Here is a 26,348-nt window from a genome sequence, read left to right as displayed (position 1 = left end):
AATTTTACTAAATGAAAGTGCAATGTTGAGTGATTGCTAAGGTTTTCTGGTATCATCGATGAAAACCTTACTGGATTTTGCTGGTCTAGTAGGGACAAATGTCGAGCGTAATTTAATACTACCGGATAATATTCGTAATATCCTAAGTGAGAATATTCCCTAGCACAGTTTAATTTGGGCATGGATGATGAATGGTGCGCAAGTTTACTCCTAGATCTCTTATTTACTCCTAGATCTGTTCTTTCACTTGCAAATCTACAATATGGGCCTTCCGGTATTTTTTTTTTAATAATTGATTAAATGGCGATCTTACTCTTGTTAATTATGTAAGCATGTGCGGCTTACAGCTGTTTCGGTGCTATTTGACACCATCCTCAGAGCCTACTAGATCTCAGCACTATCTCAACTTCGCTGCCTGTTGTGTGGGTGCGTTCATGTGATGAAGAGTTGTGTCAAATAGTGTGTGTGTTCTGAAATTGATCTGTGTGTTGAGAATTTGACTGGGGTGTGTTTTAGTATGTCTGTATATATTTCATATTGTTCTAGCGTGTTGAGTTTTTGATTTTTGGGTTGTATGTGTAGGATTTCCATGTCTGTATTTATGTTATTGTATGGGTGGTTGGCATTAGTTATGTGTTCAGCCATATAATTAACACGAGTAAGATCGCCATTTAATCAATTATTTATATTCAAGTGTTAAAAGTAGTGTACGAAAGATTCAACATGGAACATATATGTATTTGAATAAACTTATGGAAGACACTTTTTAATATCAAACGTCACAATACATTCTCTGTGTCGTATTTAATCACCAGCAGATGATTTATGCAGGAAAAAGTTTCAATTGTACATTACCTTTCTTTCTCACCATTTAATACAAGTGACGCGTTATTACAATAAAATTTTACGTTACCCAATTCCACATTTTAGTCTAATGAATAAGCTTTTTGAATTTTAACACAGTGCTTTTGACAATAGTGCTGAAGAACCTTGGTCAGGTACATTTTCCTTACTTCATCATTTTAAAATTAATACCGGTATAAAATCGTAATGAATACAAAATTTTAATTAAAATATCATATATTCTGTACTCGAAAGAAAAACTAATTTTATTACAATTCAATTAAGACACTATTCTATACATAATGTTAAAATTTTCTTAAAATTGCAATTATTTTAATTATTGAATAATTAAGTTATAATGTAGTTATGCTTTCTTTCTGGTAAGAATAAAATTATTCTCTTTTATGTCTCAAGACATTGTTCATCTATTTATCTATTAGTATTTGTTATTATCGATATTTATCCTAAGTCTACAAATTTTATTTTTCTGATGTACAACAGACGGGAACACAGCGGAACTCTCATGATGTGCAATCATTACGATGCCGGGATCCAAAGAAGACGAGACAGGATATCAAATTATCTGTGGAGTTTATGCTTCAATATTTTTCTATTCTCTTCCTGGAAAGCAGTTTGAAGTTATATTAATCAATCTAAAATGTTTAATTAGAGAGGTTATCATATTATACTAAGATAAATGCAATTGAAATACTTTTAAAGTAAATCGTAGCTATAATAATAATATCATATTTCATAATACCAGAGAAATAATATGTACTTTCACTTTTATGTCGAGAGACGAAATCAGGTATAGGAAGGAACGTGAAAAAATACAGAAGAAACTAGCTTCAAGGAATAATAAAAAGGAGTGTAATATAAAATGTGTTAATAAACATAACTTATTTATACAATCTGCCTATAGTTGTAAATATACGCATGTTATATAATATTTATGTCATATTTAGCCTAATTAAAAAAAAAATATATATATATATATAAAATAATATAAAGTAGAGTAGAAGGCAAAATGGGTAAAGTATGGTGCGAGGTGAGAACTCTACACAGACATCAATGTAGAGACGAGACAGATTGACAGGATTGCTGTATCTATAATCTCACATGTTTGAATTAGTACTGCATATTGAATTAGATCTACATAATTCGTATGTTTGAGGGAAACCATAGCTTTGTAAAAGTTCTTAATGGAAAGCAAAGACCTTAAAGCTGTAGGTTAAAAATGAAAACTGAAAGAAGCTTATTTGCAGCAAATTAAATTAATGCTGAAAACAAGAACAGACAAATGTTATTGACTTGCAAATTATCAAGATGTTACCCAGAATATCCACGTTTCAAAACAATCTTCTGGTTATATAAACTCATATAACTGTAACTACATTAATAATTCCTTTGCAAGGAGTCATTTATTGTGTTTTATTTTAGGTTACCAGCCATTTTACACAATTAAATCTTAATGACAAGAATGCAAGAATGTTATCATCATCAGGCAAAAGAAAATCGTTAGTTCACATATCCTGTGCATCCTACATTCCTTCTGTCATACAGCAGGCAATCCTGCATCAGTAACAAGAGATACATTAAACACTGAAGCACATTATCCTTGCTGCCACGTTATAAAAGAAGAAAACTAACTAAAACATGACATCTGTAGCCCATGATGTGAGTTAAAATGATCAAATCCTGCAGAGAATATCAGCAACATCCATTTTTGAACAACTAAATGTAAAAAAAGAAAAAAAAAATGCACAAGTGATTGTGGGGAGAGGGCGAGAAACCCAGCATCCAGCATAGAGATGAAGCATGCCCCATACCTGTAGTGCCATCACATCCGTCTTTATGAGAAGTGCATCCGCCATCTGTGTCCCCATCTACAGGCATATCAACAATCAAAGAGACAAACTAGTCCAGTTTATCAAATACAGTTGGAACGTTCGAATCCATTGATGTATTAAAAACTTATTATATTAGGTAGTTATTTAAACATTCAGTGTATAGGAAATCACTAAGATCTATTATAGGTTAGGGACATATTTTAACATAATCCTAGAATATTTTGTACATATCATAAATTAATTCTTAGTAGTTTAAAATATATATTAATACATTAACACATACCTAATGCATTCTAAAACTGAGGAAAGACAAAACAAAACAAAAGCATATTTATGGGAAACAATTTTATAGTAGAGGACTTTGAAATATACATATAAACCACCGCCGTCTAGATCCCCTTGCCTAGCCTCTCGTTGTTAATAATGGCGGATCCAGAGGGTGGTGATATAAACATTGTTGACCCTGACCGCTGAATTAGATGGTGTCGTGTTGCTGACTGTAGTGAAGCAAATACTTAAAAATTTCATACATTTATGTTGCCCTAAATGAAAGGAATTCTAATGAAATACATAAAGCAACGATAAAATATAATAAACGAAATAAATATAATAATATATATTGCATTCTTTGTGTATGTGCAGCTCTGAACATAACCGTAACATTATAAACACAATATTTTTATCAATTTAATATACTATTTATAGTTGTTATTGTAAGGAAATTTTCAAAATATTTATGTTGAATCACTCTCCTTCCTAAAATAACAGAAAGCAAGAAACACGGTTTAGTAAATGCTAACATTTATGATCAGTAAGAAATAAACATAATTAAGAATAAGGAAACCTAAGGAGTTGTTTGTTTTCCAGTGCATCAGTATAAAGCTGTCAGATCTATCCCCTGCTAAAGTTTCCCATGCTGGCTGGTGGTCCTTGTTCATAGCTGTGTTGACTTCCTTACAGAGGGTGCATAGAAATGAATCCAAGATAATCGCAACTTATTTCTAATACAGATGTCATTACTGCTTCTTTTCTTGAGTTGAAACTTTTCTTTCGCAATTATTTTACTCAAAATTAAATTATGTACCAACATATGCATTATACAATCAATTAAAAATAGTTATTGATATATTTCTTCTGTAACAGTTTCAGTTAAAATTTAAAAAGACTGTACCAATAATTCAATTATAAATTAGAATACTGTACATCTTTTTTTTGCGTTAAAAATGAACGTTTAAACATTACTGAAAGAAGAACTAATCCTAAGACAATTAAACGTACAAAGAATGTGAGTTCATGCTAAGTGGTTATTGAATTCATTACTGGCATTTTTTTTTTCCCCCCTTTTTAGAATTTTATGACCCTTATTTATTCAATATACGTACATAGACAAGAAACAAATCACATTTATTTAAATGTCAGTATATTAATATCAACTACAGAGTTAAGAATATAGAGGTCGATTAGAATTATCCATACCAAGTTTGTTTAATAATACTAATAATTTGTTCCTACATACTAAAATAATTTTGTATTATATTACTTTTGACCAACATTTTAGTGGCCTAATAATTTTATTATCTTACTTTTATATAAATTCATTACAAATATTTTAGGATGTTTTAAATTTGTGTAAGATTATTTTGTATTTACAGGAAAAACAGAAAACTAGGTAGCTGTATTTACTGAATTTACTATAAATACGAAATTAAAGTTGGTTAAGGAACACAGTTCAACATCCTTGCTTTGAATGGTTGCTGCAAGATATTTCTGTGAAACAATTTTTTTTTTTTAACTGTACACCTAACTAATTTTGTCAATGTATTGTAATTTGTGTAATGCGATAATTTATTTTCTATTCAGATTTGAATGTTTCGTGAACAGTTGTTCCCAATATTTTCTCCATATTATACGTCTACATAAATTTCCCTGAGTCTGCAGTCCATAACGATTCCACATTTCAAATAATATCCTATATACAGGGTGTATCAAAAATACTTTTACAAACTTTGGGAGAGGGTTTCTCGTACCAAAACAAGAAACGAAGTCCATATAAACATGTGTCCGAAAATTCTTCATTTTTGAGTTATTAACGAAAGTTTACGTTCAATCCTGTTCGAGGTACAATCCACCAACTGAATTTGTAACCAACCAGATGGCGATGTGTTGCCATGAAGACTTGTTTACAATTGTCATTTCTGTACTCTCATGCTCAGAAATGACCAGAAAAAGTAAACAGATCACTTGCGCTCCAAGCATGCTGTTTGAGACAGCATAAAAGTGGATATGTTCTATTTCAAACAGCAAGCTTGCAGCGCAAGTGATCTGTTTACATTTTCCGGTCATTTCTGAGCATGAGGGTACTCAAATGACAATTGTAAACAAGTCTCCATGGCAACACAACGCCATCGGCAATCTTCAGTTGATGGATTGTACCTTGAACCGCACTGAACGTAAACATTCATTAATAACTCAAAAACGAAGAATTTTCGGACATATGTTTATATGGACTTTGTTTCTTGTTTTGGTGTGAGGAACCCGACCCCAAAGTTTGTAAAAATATTTTTGATACACTCTGTATAGGTCTATAATATTTATATATGTGCATTGCGTATATTTAATTTGGGGTCAAATAGAAAAAAAACTGACTTAATATATTATATAAAATATATTATATCATAAATGTTATCATTTATAAACTCCCACTAGACTAAAACAAGAGGATGGGGAAAATATCAAAAATTAAAACAAACGAGGTTTCCAACAATATTAGGTAATTTCTGTACGTACTGTACTGTATTAAGTAGGCCTATACCATAAGACACTGACCTTTATTCTTAAAATCAGGAGTCGAAGGTGTTTGTGAAGAAGAAATACAAGACAGAAATTATTATGGCAATCAAAGTATTTCAACAAAGATTCTAATAATTTGATTTTGGTATAATATCACCGAAATAAATCAATCTCGAATTTTATTAACAATTACAATGATAGCTATTTATTTTGAAATTACTGTCACATCTTTAAATTCTATTAAAAATTTAGTATATTGAAATCTTGTGCAATCTACATCTCTAACTTAAGTTCTTTAGACAATTTATAATTAAATGGCTTGATAAAAGTAAGGGATTTACATTATGACTCGCTGAAGTATGAAATATTTAATACTACAAGTGTAACAGTCTTTTTAATAAGACGTATATAATTTGATTGCAGTATAAAAATGCTCATGAAACTCTAATCATGCATAATTTTTGCGTCTTGTGATGTTTTTATTTAATGATACATCTGTTAATGGTTATAATAAAATGACTTTTCTACGTTTTATAATAAATACACAGACAAATAATATTTAAATATTTATGATTTCCAATAAGGAAATTAAAAAATTATTTTAACTAATTGCAGTTTATTAAATTGTATTAAAAATCATGAATGCGTTCCAGATGAAAGAACTAATTTGATTAAAATAATGGTATTTGGGTAATTTCATAGAATATGGGCACTTGGTTGAATGTAGTAAGTATTACCAACTTTTTTATTTCAGAGTTAAATGTTAGTGATCTTTCAGTAACATTTATATGTTAGTTCTAGGTTTTTTATACTAGGTGCCGCCGTGATTTTCTTTTAATTTGATTGGTTATGTTGTCCTTTGTTCTAGAATTTTCATTAATTTTGAATGGATAATGACGTCAGTTGTTCTTGGTTATTTGACGTGAGTGGTGTTATATTGTGTCTGATGGCTAAAGCTATTGAAAGTTTGTCATTTTATGATTTCCTTTCTATTTGATTGGTTATAGTTATTTGTTCTAGAATTTTCGTTAATTATGAATGGATAATGACGTTGTCAGTTGTTCTTGGTTGTTTGACGTCAGTGGTGTTACATTATGTCTGATGGCTAAAGCTATTGAAAGTTTGTCATTTTATGATATTTGTGAAAGATGTGTGAACTTACAACAAAGAATTAAATTTTGTGTCGATTTTGGTTTAGTTCTTTCGCTGGTGAATAAGAATTGTGTTTAATGTTGAGGAGAAAACTGTTTCTGTGTGGTTTAAAGGAATTATTTAATGCATTCTCTGTATAAGTTAAGGTGTAATAAATGTTCGAAGAGAATTTCATTTTGTGTAAATATATGATTTATTTATGCAGAGTTGACTGTACGACAAAGTGTTGGTTTAGTTCTTTGTTGTCTATATAGTTTGTTTAGATTGCCTCAAAGCCTGTGTCATATACTGGAAGTGAAGTGGTTGTCGTACAAGACGTCAATGAGAATTGAATTTTATTTGATAGAGTATTAAATTATTATGTTTTGTTTCGTGTTTTAGTGATTTTTGGGGGTAAAGTGCGGTAGAAACTGACAGAAAATTAGTGTCAATTATGAAGTTCGAATGCTACCAAACGCCAAAAAAAATGAAAGGTGAAAAATTAAATTTATTTTTATTTTTTTGTAGGCCTTGTTCTTTAAAAATTTGAATATGTATTGGATTTTCTATCTTTGATTTTGTGATGTTTGGTGACATTTGAACTTCATAGTTGGCACAACGTTTTTGGTAGTTTTCGTCAGTCATGTTGGATTTTGCCCGTCTTCTAGGAAATTACCGGTATTTGCTTATATTTTACATTGTTAAAATTAATGAAGTACCGGTATAATTAAGGATTTAAATTATTTATGTATTAATTTAAAAAAACAGTTCCTTACCAATGAAAAATATCTACTTTACAGTACATCTCCTTGTAAAAAATAAGTGGAGAAATGTAAAAGAAAAAAGAAAACACCATACTCCAAAAAGTCATAAAAATATTGTCAAAAGATTACATGCTTACAAAAAAATAAAAGTTTTCCTTCAAAACAGTATTTTCTATATATCGTATAGTATTTGTAACAAAGTTACACTAATACATAGCTTAGATATGATCTGCTGGAACTTAATATCTATATATCATATTCTCAAGACAATTAGGTTATGTTTAATAGCATAAGATTTGAAGGATTTTATGTGGTTGATCAGAGAGAATGAGACTCTTGTCAACCATTACGTCTGGAGGGAAATAATTCGTATAATTTCATCTTGTGCATATACATATACCTTTTTAAAAATAAAAACAAATGAGCAAGAAATAAACACTGCAGTAAAATGTTATTAATGAGTCTAATAAAACTGACGCTGTAACGTGATATACGTTGTAGAATAATGTATTTATGATCACGTGGAAGACCACATTCACAACTTTAACTATCAACTAGCTCGAGCATTGTAGTATTTCTATAACAGAAATAATAATTGTCGAAATACGTACAATTTTGGCGAGTTTTAGCAGCAGATAGTAGTTTATGATTTCTAAGAAATGCCTTTTGTAGTAAAGACGCAACTGTTACACAAGCCACATTATTTCACAACTATCTGTACTTCCGTAACATGTTTGCGTGGTTTTTCTATATGAATGAATGTATTTCTTATATATAAATTAAAAGTACTGACGGCTTCATAAATAAACTTCCTCTTTATGTAATAACATGTAAAGAGGATATTATCATTCATTCTTTACACGTGGAATCACATACCTTGTTCCTGCTTGCTTTTTTCCATCGCCATGCAGGCAGTCCGCCACTCCTGTAGTTCAGGCGAAGGAATGAGACCAGCCGAACCTGCAGCATTGTCTTTCCTCGCTTGCCACCAGTTGTGGTCATCTTTACTGATTATCTGAAATAATAATGATAATAATAATAATTACTTACTTAATTACTTACTTACTTACTGGCTTTTAAGGAACCCGAAGGTTCATTGCCGCCCTGACATAAGCCCGCCATCGGTCCCTATCCTGAGCGAGATTAATCCAGTCTGTATCACCATATCCCATCTCCCTCAAATCCATTTTAATATTATCTTTCCATCTACGTTTTGGCCTCCCCAAAGGTCTTTTTCCCTCCGGCCTCCCAACTAACACTCTATATGCATTTCTGGATTCGCCCATACATGCTACATGCCCTGCCCATCTCAAAAGTCTGGATTTAATGTTCCTAATTATATCAGGTGTAGAATACAATGCGTGCAGTTCTGTGTTGTGTAACTTTCTCCATTCTCCTGTAATTTCATCCCTCTTAGCCCCAAATATTTTCCAAAGCACCTTATTCTTAAACACCCTTAACGTATGTTCCTCTCTCAAAGTGAGAGTCCAAGTTTCACAACCATACAGAACAACTGGTAATATAACTGTTTTATAAATTCTAACTTTCAGCTTTTCTTTAGAGCAGACTGCATGACAAAAGCTTCTCAACCGAATATTTTATTTTTTATCTTAATAGGTTATTTTACGACGCTTTATCAACATCTTAGGTTATTTAGCGTCTGAATGAGTGAAGATGATAATGCCGGTGAAATGAGTTCGGGGTCCAGCACCGATAGTTACCCAGCAGCTCATATCGGGTTGAGGGAAAATCCCCGAAATAACCTCAACCAGGTAAATTGTCCCGACCGGGAATCGAACCTGGGCCACCTGGTTTCGCGGTCAGACGCGCTAACCGTTACTCCACAGGTGTGGCCCCAACCGAATAATAACAGACATTTCCCATATTATTTATTCTGAGTTTCATTTCCTCCCGAGTGTCAATTATATTTGTTACTGTTGGTCAAAGATATTTTAATTTTTCCATCTCTTCAAAGAATAAATTTCCAATTTTTATATTTCCATTTCGTACAATATTCTAGTCACGAAACATAATCATATACTTTGTCTTTTCGGGATTTACTTCCAAACCTCTCTCTTTACTTGCTTCAAGTAAAATTCCCGTGTTTTCCCTAATACAGAGTTCGCAAAAAGAATGTATATATTTTTTAAGGAACGAAAACTATTTATTATGTGTTTGTTTTAATTTAAATACTGATCACACATGTAGTAATGTCTTCAGTTAACCCCATGGTTACTTTAGATGTTAAAATGTTCAACATACTCGTAATTCAAATCAGCGGACAATATCAATATCCCGATACAGTCTGACAAAGAATGTATACATTTTTTTGGCAGACAATGTAGCTTGTACATTTTCTCCTAACATATTCACGTCATCCGCATAGACAAACAGCTGATGTAACCCGTTCAATTCCAAACCCTCTCTGTTATCCTTTACTTTCTTAATGGCATACTCTAGAGCAAAGTTAAAACGTAAAGGTGATAGTGCATCTCCTTTCTTTAGCCCGCATGAAATTGGAAAAGCATCGGCCAGAAACTGATATATACGGACTCTGCTGTACGTTTCACCGAGACACATTTTAATTAATTAATCGAACTAGTTTCTTGGAAATATCAAATTCAATAAGAATATCATATAAAACTTCTCTGTTAACCGAGTCATATGCCTTTTGAAATCTATGAATAACTGAATAGTGGCAAAAATAAAACAAATTAAATTGAAGTTCAATAGAGGATCAACAGGATGAAAGAACTCGATAGCGCATTTATTATGCTAACATAAGAAAAAAAATAGTTGAAATGAAGGTTATAGTAATGACAATAGAGATAATATAATAATAATAATAATAATAATAATAATAATAATAATAATAATAATAATAGGCCTAAATGAGGCAGTAGAGCAAATGGACAACTTGAAATACTTGGGGTGTACTATAAGCAATAACATGAGCTGTTGCCTGGAAGTGAAAAGGAAGATAGCAATGGCAAAGGAAGCTTTTAATAGAAAAAGGAGCATCTTCTGCGAACCTCTGGAAAAAGAACTAAGGAAGAGACTAGTAAAGTGCTTGTGTGGATTGTGGCATTGTATGGGGCAGAAACATGGACATTATGACGAAGTGAAGAGAAGCGAATAGAAGCATTTGAAATGTGAGAAGGATGGAACGTATGAAATGAACAGACAGAACAGGAAACGAAGCTGTGTTGGAAATGGTGGGTGAAGAAAGAATGATGCTGAAACTGAACAGGAAGAGAAAAAAATTGGTTGGGTGACTGGCTGAGAAGAAACTGCCTACTGAAGGATGCACTGGAGAGAATGGTGAACGGGAGAAGAGTTCGGGACAGAAAAAATATCTAGTATTAGACGATATTAAAATACGAGTATATGGATCATGTGCGGAGACTAAGAAGAAAGACAGAAAATAGGAACGATTGGAGAAGCTGGATTTGCAGTGAAAGATCTGCCCTTAAGAGAACACTATGTGTGTTCAATTCATTTTAACATTCAGGTATGTATTCTTTTAAATGGGTAATTGTACTCTGTCTTTTGGTTTCGAGATTTCAGCAACAAAAATGTTCTTACTGCTACGAGCAAAATCAGGTCTACACAGACATTGCACTTGAAGGTAGCAATGTCAACGTCTTCTGCTGCCGCAGTTTATAAACACTTACGTTTGGGGTTAATTTTACGATCTGTGACAGTGTTCTTTGTTTCCTTTCGTTTATTTATGATAGTTGTGAGTGTTGACTGCGCAAACCCATACTTTTTAGCAGTGGCGTGCGGTGGCCCAACAGATTACCCAAGCAGCCTCGTAGTCAAGTTTTCTTTTCCTTCTTACTATTTATATTTGATTCAAATACTTATAACATTACTAATTATAAAAATACATTGGTATTTGCTACCCATTTTTTTTTACAAAATCTATCAGATTAGGCCTACTGCAACTACTGCCTAAAATTAAAAATACTATTATAAAAGACTACTCTAAGTATTGGTAAGTCGTGACGAACTATTCCATCTTGTTGGGGAAACATGTGGTAATAATCGTCGACCCAGAATTTCATCAAGAAATTTTGTGCGCTTTGATGATTTGAAGAAAAACGCTGCAAGCCCAGAAGAGTAGCAAAAAATATACGGCATTCAGGAATACTTGAAGCACTTTGGGACAGTGCTAAATTTAAATAGTGTGCATAGCAGTGAACAAAGAGAGCTTGTGGGAAAGACGGCTTAATATTAGCTTGACACCATGTAATGAAGAGGCCATCACTGCACTTCCCTCTGTGCGACAAGTTTCTTACTGCAGTTTGAAAAGTCTTGAATATCTCTTAAAAATAAGATCAGAATGTGCTGCCGCTGTTTTGTCCTCACTTACATCACGGAGGCACACAAATGCTCTACCACCCTTCCTTCAATCGTATATCGATAAAAGAGAGAAAATTGTGATTTATTCGAGACGTCAGTTGTCTCATCAGCTAATATGCCAAAAAAAAAATAAGATTTCTGTAATTGCTGTTTTAATTTCCTTGTTAAGTGCACTTGCAACAGATTCAATTAAATCATTTTGAATACGATTTGATACACCTTTGAATACTGTAGATGTATCCAAGTGACTTTTTGGAAGAGGGTCGTACTGCGCGGTGTAGTCCAAAAGTTCTAAATAATTACCGCGGTTGTTGAACATTTTTGACTTACCGTTTCCTCTAAATGAAAGTTCCAGTTTTGAAAGTAAACAAATGGCGTTTATAAGCTTTTCTGAATGTCTCTATTGCCTGTTACTTTTCATTATGTAGAATAATACTTTGTTGTGTTTGGTCACTTAGCTCAGTTTCAATATGCACAGTTCCAAAAGTCGCGAGTGCGTTAGAAGCACGAATATGTGCAATAGTAACATCATGATCCCGTATTGCTTTAGTTAAATTACTGTATTTAGCCTCTGTTGCTGAATTAAATTATTATTATCACCAGACATAATCAAAACTTTTTATTGCACTTATATACACGTACACAATGTAACTATAAAGTACCGGTACAAACAAACGCCAGAGAAACAGTACGTTTTACAATCTTTCGACTTCGTGCACACAGCCAGCCCAGGCAGGCTACCGACTGCTTGGGGTACATGCATTTACTACGGTCTCGTGAGGCGTCCCTCATTGGTTAGAAGTTATGATGACGTGGGTTGTCATGGCAACTTCCATGCTAACCTACATTCAGCACTGCTGGCACGCAGCTGCCAGCTCGGGACCGCAGTAAGTGCATTGTATATGCCTCATCACGCGACTTACAATGAACAAAACGTATTTAGAAACGTTTCAGGACTCTATGATTAAATAAACAGAAAGTTTAATCATGGATTTATGTAGATAATGTGATTCTTATAATCACTCAGTGCTACCCAAGCCGTGCTTGGGTTGCTTAGGTGGACTGCACGTCACTGCTTTTTAGCCACTTCAGTCTGTTTCAGTCACCAATCTAAGTCATGAAGATAATTAGTCTCCAAACTAAATTCAGCATGTTTTGCTATTAGATCTATGCAAGAGACAGTAAATATAAACTAAAACAATATACTTTGCATACTTCCACTCGGTAATGAGTTTTGGAATAATATTCTGGGAAAATTCCACAGATAGTAACAATGTATTCCTACTACAAAAAAAAAAAAGAGTAATTAGAATAATTGTGGGTGGCAAATGTAGGGAATCGTGTAGGATCATTTTTTAAAAACTACAAATAATGCCCATGGCTTGTCAGTATATTTTTTTCATTAATAATCTTCCTCGTATGTAATGATGAATATTTTGTAACTAATTCAACAGATCATAGCATAAAATCGCGTCAAAAATGACTTTCATACTCCATCGGCAAGTCTATCGTGCTATCAAAAAGGAATGCGTTATACGGCAGTAAAAATTTTTATAGCCTCTCTATGGTTATAAAAGTGAAACTCAAAACATAAGATTATTTAGGGCCAAATTAAAAACGTACCTAATTTCTCACGCCTTCTATTCTGTAGGTGAATTCATGACATTCAACAACGCTTCATGAATAATTTCTGTGTTGTATTAATTATTGTTACTAAAACTTTGTGTTGTACTAGTAGACTATATTGTAAAACTCTTCTGTATATATTTCAACTAGACTGTGACTGTAATTAAGACTTTATAGTTCTATTAAGATTTTTCTTTCCGTTTGACACGTTTCATATTCTAGCTGTGAAGCGATGTATGAATATCATGGAATGTAAATAAATACGATACAATTCAATACAATATAATACAATCATTAACAAGTATTACCCGAATGTGAAAGGTTCCACGCAGTCAAGAACATAATGGTAGGAACCATACAGGCAAATCCTATGTGTAATGTGTCCTTGAAATTGGTAGAGTTCTATTGCAACACACTCCTTACAGAATGCCAAGATCGGTCGGCAAAAGTATGAAAAGAGTAGACGAAATTACGGGAAAGCATCGTTTAAGAGGGCAATACCAAGTGAAAATTCAAATACTGAATTTGAAAACCAAGTAAATTAAAAATATATATTACGTCTTATCGTTCCAACGGGGTTTATCCAAAGTCATCATCATCATCATCATCATCATCATCATCATCATCATCATCATCATTATCCGCTTGATGAGTAAATACCTACTTCATCTTGGTTTGCTTCATGTAGGGCTACATTCGGAAGGCTTTTCATCTTCTCTGGATTTGGTTATATTTATGCGTCTGAATTCTTTAGTTCAAAATGTATATTCCACCATCAGACAGAAGAATCTCGTACCAACTAGGGAACAAACTATATTCCTTATTCCAGATCCACGATCTGTCTTTAGTACAAGTTTTCTTTTATTAAGTTATAATGGTATATAGCGACATCATCATCATTATTAATATTATTATTACTATTATTATTATATTACGATTATTATTATTATTATTATTATTATTATTATTATTATTATTATTATTATTACTACTACTTACAAATGGCTTTTAAAGAACCCGGAGGTTCATTGCCGCCCTCGGCCGCCCTCACATAAGCCCGCCATAGGTCCCTATCCTGTGCAAGATCAATTCAGTCTCTACCATCATATCCCACCTCCCTCAAACCCATTTTTATATTATCCTCCCATCTACGTCTCGGCCTCCCCAAAGGTCTTTTTCCTTTCGGCCTCCCAACTAACACTCTATATGCATTTCTGGATTAGCCCATATGTGCTACATGCCCTGCCCATCTCAAACATCTGGATTTAATGTTCATAATTATGATGAAAGGTGAGTGGAACGGAGAAAAATTCTCGCCGGCACCGGGATTTGAACCCGGGTTTTCAGCTCTACGTGCTGATGCTCTATCCACTAAGCCACACCGGATTCCCATCCCGATGTCGGATCGAATCCTCTGAGTTTAAGTTCCACCTCTTGGGTTCCCTCTAGTGGCCTACCCTCATGCACTGCGTCATAGATGTACAGTATGGCAGTGGCACAATGTCCACACATGTGCAGAGATGCACTCGTTATGAGTGACTAAGTGGCAGGGATCCGACGGAATAAGCGCCGTCTTAAATCACTAGGGGCCATATTTATAGACAGTCTTAGCGCGGGCTTCAGGTGGATGATCAGCGAACTAACGTTTTTCGTATTCATAAACCAGTGTTAGCGATATGATATGATATGAATCCTGTACAAGTAATCAGTCGATAGCCGGGGCTAGTTTAGCACGCTCGTAGCGCGGGCTAGCGAAATGTCTATGAATAGCACCCTAAGTGATTATTCCATTATCACATATTACTACGATGTACCGAAGTACATACGATATTTCCGTGCGGATATTCTGCGTCATCATATAATGAAAGATGAGTGGAACGGAGAAAAATTCTCTCCGGCACCGAGATTTGAACATCATATGATTACGCACAATATCTGCAAGGAAATATCATAGCCTATGTACTTCGGTACATCATAATAATATATTCCTAATTATGTCAGATGAAGAATACAATGCGTGCAGTTCTACGTTGTGTAACTCTTTCCATACTCATCCCTCTTAGCCCAAAATATTTTCCTAAGCACATTATTCTCAAACACTCTTAACCTCTGTTCCTCTCTCAAAGTAAAGAGTCCAAGTTTCACAACCATACAGAACAACCGGCAATATAACTGTTTTATAAATCCTAACTATTATTATTATTATTATTATTATTATTATTATTATTATTATTATTATTATTATTATTATTATTATTATCAGGGAACGGATTTATATGGACTAAAAATATATGAAATATGTAAATATATATGTAGTTATTTTTACCAAAATATGGAATTAAATATGGATTTTTACCAAAATATGGAATTAAATATGGACTTAAAATTATAAAAAAATGACTATGTACGTTAAATATTGGTACATTTTAATCAAACTAAACAAAAAATATAATGGACGTACCTTATCTTCCAATGTAGTTTCAACAAAACACAATTTTTATTGTCTGTTACCATAACAATAGGTTACAAACATTTCTTTCAAGTGCTGAAAAGTGAATCTTCTTCTATTGTCTCTGAGGATAGATTTATACTGACTAAAAGAGCGTTCGACGTCACAAGAAGTAACTGGTACATAATTCAATTTCACAATGTCTGCTGGGGATAAGTCCAAGTTAATCTTCACTGTTGATTCACCACTCATCACAGCAACAACCTTTTGTAGTTCTTCATATCCAGGGTTTTTTGAAAGTACAGTGTCCACCTTAGCTCTTACTGCATCTGCAACTTTACCTCTACCACGATTCAGTTGTTCCACAGTACTATTTATAATTTCAAAACTTTCAGATAGTGAAAGGTGCCTATTTTGGAGACTTTTGAGCGTTTTTATGATGCATGAAAATGTATGCTGAATGTGAGCTAAGTCATTCTTCACACTTATGTCACAGGTAACTGTTTTCGCAGTATCAATTGAGACTGCATCTTCAGAGTCCAATGCAAGGAGAACATTGTTAATAGAGTCTATATGTTCGGCATAATATTCAACTGCTTCTAGCCATGTACCCCATCTAGTTAAAATTGGCTTTGGTGGCAATGGAATTTCAGGGTACATTTCTTTCAACACGTTAACTCTACTGGGAGCTTTGAGAAATACTTTTTTCACTGATGAAATCAACAAATCTACTTTAGGGAAATTGTCTCTGACCACTTCTGCCACACGATGAAATGCATGCGCCACACAAGTAAAATGAGTCAATTTAGGATATACAACAGATAATGCTTGTCCAGCTTTGACCATATAAGGGGCAGCATCGCTAATAAAGAATAACACATTATCGTACATAATACCCTTTGGCCACAGGATACCCATAGCTTCGTTGAACAGTTTAACTATAGTTTTGTTATTGCACTTTTCTAGAACATCACAATGTAAAAGAATTCGTTCAGAATATTGTTCACTTAACAAACCGATAACTACATTACCTTCTTTGTCGGGAGTCTCATCAATGGAAACCCAAATTGAACTATCTTTAATTTCATCTCTTATCTTCTGTATTGTCTCATCGTAGATGGATGGAGCATACGTCTTCCTAAGTGTTGACTCATCCGGGATTGTATGTTGAGTATATTTTTCAAGGAATTCCCTGAAGACCTTATTCTTTAGTTTGTAGAGAGGAATATCAGCAGAGATGAGAGAATGGCACAGGTCGATGTTAAACTCAGATCTTACATTCGATGTTGTTGGTTGTGTTAAAAACAATTGTCTCTGCTTGGAATTTAGTTGTTTGTTGGCCTGATGTTTACTAGTTGTAATGTGTTGTTGCACCAGGAACTTTTGTGTAGATGATACTGCACACTGACACAAATTACAAAATAATATTTTATTGTCAGTTGATAAACCATCTTCTTTAAATTCTGAAATGTAACTTGTTAGTTTTGATTTTAAATTGACTGAATGACGTACTTTTGGCATATTTACCGTCTTTATAGTATGATTTACAAAACTGAACCTATGTGTACTCTGACTGGCATTTAACTGTTGAGCTGCACAACTGAAGTCTGTTAAAAATTTTAAATTAAATTAATACAGTTTTGTAACTTACTTTCCCATTGTTGATAGGACTGCTAATTTTCAAATAACTCTGATGTTAAAGGGATTACTGAACATGTGTTTAAATCTCTATTGTTGAAATGTATTTTTAAAAGTTAATGGAATTTTGTTTTGTTTTATTGTTAAACCTAATATAATATGGACTGTTTTATATGAAATATGGAAAATATATGGAAATTAACGAAAATATGTACTAAACTCTAAAATATGGAAAAATATGGAAAATAAAAGTAGGATTTTTCAACCCTACACATTGTGAAACATAAAGATAATGCAAAATATAAATTATATTAGCTTTATAAGTAAATATGTATTTACATATAAATCCTTTCCCTGATTATTATTATTATTATTATTATTATTATTATTATTATTATTATTATTATTATTATAGATGATTCCTTATACAGGGTTAAAGTGAAATAACTCTGCAAATTTTCAAAGCGAATAGCTCATGTAATAAAAAATGTAATACCATATTGGTGGAAAGTTATAGTTTTCTCAGAAAAAAAAAAAAGTTTTTTTTTCCTCCCTCCCCCCCCTCGGCAACTATTGCGAGTAGAATTGTGATTTTTGTTCATATCGATAGGAAATGCAATAAAGAATTATATACCTCTATGGCGTATTTCAATAGTGTGAACGGTTTTCGTGTAAATTTAATTTAAAAGCTACTGAACAATGCAACCAGATTGAAACGTTGTGGCTAGAGAGGGAGGTGGGAGATAGTTCACGTATGGAGACAGACCTAAGTTCGTTGACCTCTTATATCTGTGTTTGCGGTGATGTTTTCAGACTGCTGAAACTTTCAAAGTAATTTTCTAATTAATCGTGCATTTGATCACAAAACGTATTATAGGTTTTCTATTCATGTAGGCTAAGTGTACCCTATCGTCCTGTCAATCTGCAAGATTATTTTGACTTCTACCCTGTATAGGCTATGTAGAAAAGAACAAGAAATTTTCAAACATATTCTGTTCGAAAGTCCTGAATTGTGTGGAGTCAAGTGCATGAGAGATTGTTCTTTAGTTCCTCAAAATTTAACAAAATTTATATTTCTCTTTAAGCTCCCTATTAAATTCCCGTAGGGTGTACAATACTTACATACTTACTGGCTTTTAAGGAACCCGGAGGTTCATTGCCGCCCTCACATAAGCCCGTCATAGGTCCCTATCCTGAGCAAGATCAATCCAGTCTCTATCATCATATCCCACCTCCCTCAAATCCATTTTAATATTATCTTACCATCTACGTCTCGGCATCCCCAAAGATCTTTATCCCTCCGGCCTCCCAACTAATACTCTACATGAATTTATGGATTCGCCCATACGTGCTACATGCCCTGCCCATCTCAAACGTCTGGATTTAATGTTCCTAATTATGTCAGTGAAGAATACAATGCGTGCAGTTCTGTGTTGTGTAACTTTCTCCATTCTCCTGTAACTTCATCCCTCTTAGCCCCAAATATTTTCCTAAGCATCTTATTCTCAAACACCCTTAACCTATGTTTCTCTCTCAAAGTGAGAGTCCAAGTTTCACAACCATAAAGAACAACCGGTAACATGACTATTTCATAAATTTTAACTTTCAGATATTTTTGACAGCAGACTGGATGATAAAAGCTTCTCAATCGAATAATAATAGGCATTTCCCATATTTATTCTGAGTTTAATTTCCTCCCGAGTATCATTTATATTTATTGCTGTTGCTCCCAGGTATTTGAATTTTTCCACCTCTTCAAAGGATAAATATCCAATTTTTATATATCCATTTCGTACAATATTCTCGTCATGAGACATAATCATATACTTTGTCTTTTCGGGATTCAGCTACTTTCAAACCTATCTGTTTACTTGCTTCCAGTAAAATTCCCGTGTTTTCCGTAATCGTTTGTGGATTTTCTCCTATCATATTCACGTCATCTGCATAGACAAGGAGCTGATGTAACCCGTTCAATTCCAAACCCTCTCTGTTTTCCTGGACTTTCCTAATGGCATACTCTAGAGGAAAGTTAAAAAGTAAAGGTGATAATGCATTTCCTTGCTTTAGCCCACAGTGAATTGGAAACGCATCTGACAGAAACTGACCTATACGGACTCTGCTGTACGTTTCACTGAGACATATTTTAATCAAACGAACTAATTTCTTGGGAATACCAAATTCAATAAGAATATCATATAAAACTTCTCTCTTATCCGAGTCATATGCCTTTTTGAAATCTATGAATAACTGATGCACTGTACCCTTATACTCTCATTTTTTCTCCATTATCTGTCGAATACAAAATATCTGATCAATAGTTCATCTATTACGCCAAAAACCACACTGATGATCCCCAATAATTTCATCTACATATGGAGTTAATCTTCTCAAATAAATATTGGACAAAATTTTGTACGACGTCAACAAAAGTGATATTCCTCGAAAGTTACTACAGTTAGTCTTGTCCCCCTTCTTAAAGATAGGTACGATTATGGACTCCTTCCATTGATCTGGTAGAATTTCCTTTTCCCAAAAGGGTGTACAATGAACTAAATTAATAGCCCCAAAAGCTAGAAACTAAATTGATTGCTCTAAGGGAAGAGCATAAGAAAAGAAGGAGGAAAATAGAAGAACATGAAGAAAAAAGTATCTTTACTTACTTGGAGGATGTCTCCAGTTTTGAAAGCGATGCCAGCTTGTGCGCAAGGGATCAAGTCATCATCCAGGGGGTCATAATCAAATTGAGCACGCACAAATATCTGCAAGTATAGAAAAGAGTGTATAAACATTGTTAAAATTAACACAATTTAAGGTGCCGAACATCTGAAAATAAAACTAATCCACATCAAATGCTTTACTGAGTTTGATAGTAAAATGTAATTTATGTTTACAGTCTTTGACCTTTTAAGGAATACTGATAATGTCAGTAGATGCTAACACCTCAGTAATGTCTTGAAAGAAACCAGATTTGAGATATAGCTTTTGATATAAACATTATCTAAATAAACATAAGGTTTATCTTGAAATAAAGTGAAAGTTAAATATTTAAAGTTAGACTGTTCAATGGTGACTGAAGAGTCATATCATAAACATAATCAAACGTTACATTAACTTAAAAGAGCTCTAAAATATGTAATAATAAAATAAGTTCAGCTCAATTAATTTTGTAAGTAGAAATCGAAACTACATTTGTATATTATTATTGCAATGAAGCATGCATTCAGCTCTTTTGAAACAGTATACAACAACTTATTTTTATTTTATATTAATATGGTCAATTATTTTTACTTATATTCAGTTTTAAGAATGATAACTTATTAACTTACATGATTCATTTGAACAATATTTACTACAAAATTATTGCACTTTAATCTGTCAAGGATTATAAATTTAAGTTTCTCTTGAGTCATATTATGATTTATACTTCTCATAAAATCTCCAAGTATACCTATAGATACTGCAAAACAAATGTGCATATTATAATTTTCAGTTCATCAAATAAATTAATTTATATGACTTTCAAGAGCTACTATCAGGAAAAGAAACAGAAATATTCTTGCTTTATTAATTTTTAATTAGAGAGAAAGTTTATCGTGCAAAGCAAATCTACAACACAAGCCTTACACAGCAAGCATTTCTGTATAGCGTAGATAATTTTTAACTTAATGAACTTATATTTGCGTGGTAAAACACAATATAAAATGTATATTTTGCATTAAAGTAATAATTTTTATAACCATGATACCATTTTTACATGGGAAGTTCCATTCCTTGTTGAGGGAACGATTTGTAGATAACACTTGAATATAAATAATTGATTAAATGGCGATCTTACTCGTGTTAATTATGTAAACATGTGCGACTTACAGCTGTTTCGGTGCTACTTCACACCATCCTCAGAACCTTCTGTGTCTCGGCTCATCTCAAATTCGCTGCCTGTTACGTGGGTGCGTTCGTGTGATGAAGAGTTGTGTCAAATAGTGTGTGTGTGTTCTGAAATTGATCTGTATGTTGAGTTTTGATTAGGGTGTGTTTTAGTGTGTCTGTATATTTCATATTGTTCTAGTGTATTGAGTTTTTGGTTTTTGGGTTGTATGTGTAGGATTTCCATGTCTGTATTTATGTTACTGTATGTGTGGCTGGCATTAGTTATGTGTTCGGCATATGTAGATGTATTGTGTCCTCTGGTTATTGCTTTAATGTGTTCTTTGTATCGAGTTTGGAATGATCTGCCTGTCTGTCCAATGTACAACATATATAGGCCCATAAATAATTTTGTGTTACAATTTTTTTACTATGCGTTATTTATTCACTACTTCGTTTCACAATTTTTAACTGGCACGGTTATTTACTGCCAACAGGGCGAATGAAGGGATGGTAGTGTGAATAGTAAGACTAACTAACACAGCTGTTCAGAGGAATCTCCACCTCTTCAAAGCATCTTAAATAGTATAGGGGAGAGTTGGGTAGTATCGGACATCGGGTAATATTGGACAGTGAGTTTCTTTCATATTCCACCAGATGATAGTACCTGAATGACATGGTTACGTTTCTGTGATGTCGCATACAGAAACGTAACCATGTTTTTCAGATACTACCATCTGGTGGTAGATGAAAGAAACGCACTGTCCGATATTACCCGATGTCCGATACTACCCAACTCTCCCCTACATCTTTTATGATCTGGTGAGAAATGAATTATGAGGAACTGATAGATCTTCTCATTTTACATTACTATTTAATTTTCATGGAATAATCTAAGTATGTAGTGATAAGAAATCTTTATTACGTAATACTAGTAGGCCCAATATAAATAGTAAATGGCGATGGACAAACTCAGTACTAGAAGCTATTTATAGTAAGTATGTTTTATCCTTTGCTTGTTTACATGTTTACTTTTGGGCGCACCGTTAGTCGAATGGCTAGAACGTCGGCTATCTACGCTGGTAACCCGGTTTCGAATCCTGGTGGGCTAACGTGGAATTTGTGGACAAAGGCGGTGTTAGGTGGTAGGTTTCCGAGGCATACTTGCGTTTACTCTACCGACATTGTACCATTGCTCCATTAAATATTAATCATTACGGTGTTGCGCTCTGGAACAAGAACAACGCTCTGGGGTGAAGGGTGTACAAGTGTGGCGTGTTCCTCTTACAGATGGACATGGGTGAATGACGCAAAATGTTAAGTAACCGCCATTAAACAAAAAATCTGTTTTACATTTGTCTGTGTTAATACTGTATGTCGCCTTAAGTTATCTTCCATTTTCTGCAGAAATTGTCACTTAAAATAAGAAGTCAAAATGTTTTCATACAAATAGGCTACACTTACTTACAAATGGCTTTTAAGGAACCCGAAGGTTCATTGCCGCCCTCACATAAGCCCGCCATCGGTCCCTATCCTGTGCAAGATTAAGCCAGTCTCTATCATCATACCCCACCTCCCTCAAATCCATTTTAATATTATCCTCCCATCTACGTCTCGGCCTCCCTAAAGGTCTTTTTCCCTCCGGTCTCCCAGCTAACACTCTATATGCATTTCTGGATTCGCCCATACGTGCTACATGCCCTGCCCATCTCAAACGTCTGGATTTCAAGTTCCTAATTATGTCAGGTGAAGAATACAATGCGTGCAGTTCTGTGTTGTGTAACTTTCTCCATTCTCCTGTAACTTCATCCCGCTTAGCCCCAAATATTTTCCTAAACACCTTATTCTCAAACACCCTTAACCTATGTTCCTCTCTCAGAGTGAGAGTCCAAGTTTCACAGCCATATAGAAGAACCGGTAATATAACTGTTTTATAAATTCTAACTTTCAGATTTTTGGAGAGCAGACTGGATGATAAGAGCTTCTCAACCGAATAATAACACGCATTTCCCATATTTATTCTGCGTTTAATTTCTTCCCGAGTGTCATTTATATTTGTTACTGTTGCTCCAAGATATTTGAATTTTTCCACCTCTTCGAAGGATAAATCTCCTATATTTATATTTCCATTTCGTACAATATTCCCGTCACGAGACATAATCATATACTTTGTCTTTTCGGGATTTACTTCCAAACCGATCGCTTTACTTGCTTCAAGTAAAATTTCCGTGTTTTCCCTAACCGTTTGTGTATTTTCTCCTAACATATCCACGTCATCTGCATAGACAAGAAGCTGATGTAGATAGGCTACACTAATCATTTTAAATAATTTCAGTAATATGTATGTATGTATGTATGTATGTATGTATGTATGTATGTATGTATGTATGTATGTATGTATGTATGTATGTATTAACAGTACAATTGGGTATACACCCGGTGGCAGTGATATATAATATACAATAATTACAATTACATGAAATAAAATAAATAAACGTAAATGAAATGAAATAAAATAAAATAAAATAAACGTAAATCTTTAAATAGTAAATGCAATAAACCTAGGACTATAAATAAAAACTATTCTATAATAACGCCTACGATAAGCAAAAGTAAATCTAACTTATAAGTACCTCTATTTCACCCAACTATTACCAATTTAAATAATTACATATCACCTTAATTAATTACATACCAACTCAATTATATATCATCTTAAATAATTACATATCACCTTAATTTATTTACATATCAACTAAATTACATATCATCTTAATTAATTACATATCAACTTAATTAATTATATATCAACTCAATTACTTACATGACACAACTTAAATAATTACACTGCACCTCCAATTACATTTTCAGTCTAATCTTCTCAACCTTTTCTTAAATGTATTGATTTTAAGAGGACCACACTGAAAGATTGCCGCAGGTATTGTGCGGTTAGCAAAGGAAAATTTTGCCACGTCCGTTCTTTGTTTTCTACAATTAAACTTCCTAATATGATCAGTCCTTCCTAAGTATCATGGTGTTGCTAATCTAGCATTGATATCGGTCCATGCTTTGTGTCCCATTTGTGCCTTAAACAATGCGGTGAGTCTGGTTTTTCGTCGCCTTGATTTGAGAAGTTCCCACCCTAAATCTTTCACTATCTCCTCACCATGTCCCTTCCCCATTTTGACAAATTTAGCTGCCTTGCGTTGGATCTTTTCTATTGAATCGATTTGGTTTTGTCTGTACGGATCCCAACCTACTATCCATATTCCATAATTGGGCGAACAAGGGTTTTGTACGCTAATTCTTTTGACTTTCGGTTAGATTTCTTCAGAATACGCATAGAGAAATGTAGTGCTTTCCAGGCTTTTCTTGTTAATAGAGGTGCAAGGACCGCCCCTTGAGGCACGCCTGATGTTACATTTCCTAGTTCCGATATTTCTTTTCCTAGTCTGATCTTTTGGGTTCTGCTCTCTAAGAATTTATTTATCCATCTTACTACACGATTATCTATTGGAAGCCTGCTTAGTTTCTCTAAAAGTTATTCGTGAGGCACTACGTCGAAAGCTTTAGCGAAATCGATCACAACTCCGTCTATTCTCCCCGCCCCCCTTATCAATTTCATCGGATAAATCTTGTATTAAGGATGTGATTTGACATTAAGGACAGTGTACATAAAATAATGTAACAAAATAATATCAAAATATCTAATAACACAATCAGAATAATTGAATTAAGGTTATTGTAAGATGTTAACAAAAGTTGGGAGATTTTATTCATTGGCAATAGTCATTGTTGCTTGAACCGTATGTCACTTTTTTCCGTACGTCACATTTTTTCTGAAAATGGCGAATTTAGAATAGAAATCTCGTTGTGTAGAATGGCTAATTGAGACTAATTCAACAACACAGATTCAAAGAAATTATAGGAGAGTTTACAATACTCGTCATGCACATTCTAGACGTGATATTCCGCTATGATATAGAAACTTATAGCAAATTGGTAGCGTAGGAAAGCCAAAACCTACAGGAAGACCGAGTGTACCTGAAGCTCAGGTTGTAGCAATACATGAAGCTTTCCAACACAGTCCAACATAGTCTATTCGTCGCGCATCATGAGAATTCCACAATCAACTATCCACAAAGTCCTTCGAAAGCGTCTTAAGCTCTTTCCTTACAAACTTCAAATTGTGTAGGCTATTACAGAAAATGATAAGGTAAGAAGAATGAATTTTGCCGTGGATGTTGCATAGAATAGATTAAGATAATTTCTTGCAAAGAGTGCTGTTTTCTGATGAAGCGTTTGTCGGAACGCGTAAACCGTCACAATGTTCGGATATGGGGATCTGAGCTTCCTCGTATAGGGTGAGGGAACAAGAGAAAGATAGCCCCAAAGTCAATGTGAACTTATGTATGATTGAATAATCGGACCATTCTTTTTCGCAAAGAAAACTGTGACATCTGGCGTGTACCTAGATATGTTACAAGAATTTTTATTACCTCAAATTAAGCAACTACCAAATATCTTGTTTCAACAAGATGGGGCACCCCTGCACTGGTCTCTCCAAGTAAGACACTTCCTTGATTATGCTTTTCCTGGACGACGGATCAGAAGAGATGGTCCAATCCCTTGGCCTCTGAAGTCGCCAGATTGAACGCCACTAGATTTCTTTATGTAGGGCTAAGTAAATGACATCTATAGAACACCCGTAGCGAATCTCCAGGTCTTACATGTAAGAATAAGAGATGTCATTTCTACGATCACAGCAGTTATGCTTCAAAAAATTTGAAACGAAATTGACCTTCGATTAGACATCGCACGGGCAACCAGAGGCGCACAAGTAGAAACTGTGTAACACAATTCCCAACATTGTTAATCTTACAAAGCAAACAAAATAAAATAAGTTCATTGGTTTAAAAGTTATTGCTGTGTATTCTTATTACATTATTTTATGTACAAGGTATATATCAATCCAGAAGAAAAGAACTGAACAGAAATTTACAAAGTATTATTCAAGATATGCAACGT

At 33.8% G+C, this 26,348-nt stretch overlaps 1 protein-coding gene across 12 annotated transcripts in view; it reads right to left on the bottom strand.

The window, feature by feature from the left end:
• The window catches only part of CASK (peripheral plasma membrane protein CASK), a 766,374-nt gene that overhangs the window by 73,976 nt on the left and 666,050 nt on the right, over window positions 1-26,348 (bottom strand). For 7 of the 12 annotated variants that reach the window (XM_069812914.1, XM_069812912.1, XM_069812916.1 and 4 more), the window contains 3 exons: window positions 20,117-20,215; window positions 8,255-8,393; window positions 2,673-2,729 (listed from right to left, as the gene is read on the bottom strand). In XM_069812914.1, coding sequence (XP_069669015.1) covers window positions 2,673-2,729; window positions 8,255-8,393; window positions 20,117-20,215 — 295 coding nt within the window. The remainder of the gene's footprint in view (window positions 1-2,672; window positions 2,730-8,254; window positions 8,394-20,116; window positions 20,216-26,348) is intronic. The other 5 variants (XM_069812921.1, XM_069812919.1, XM_069812920.1 and 2 more) reach the window with 1 other exon arrangement.

The sequence above is a fragment of the Periplaneta americana genome, chromosome 16 (genome assembly GCF_040183065.1).
Source record: "Periplaneta americana isolate PAMFEO1 chromosome 16, P.americana_PAMFEO1_priV1, whole genome shotgun sequence".
Classification (NCBI taxonomy): domain Eukaryota; kingdom Metazoa; phylum Arthropoda; class Insecta; order Blattodea; family Blattidae; genus Periplaneta; species Periplaneta americana.
Note: the sequence above shows the minus strand (reverse complement) of the source record. Positions and strands in the feature narration are given on the sequence as shown.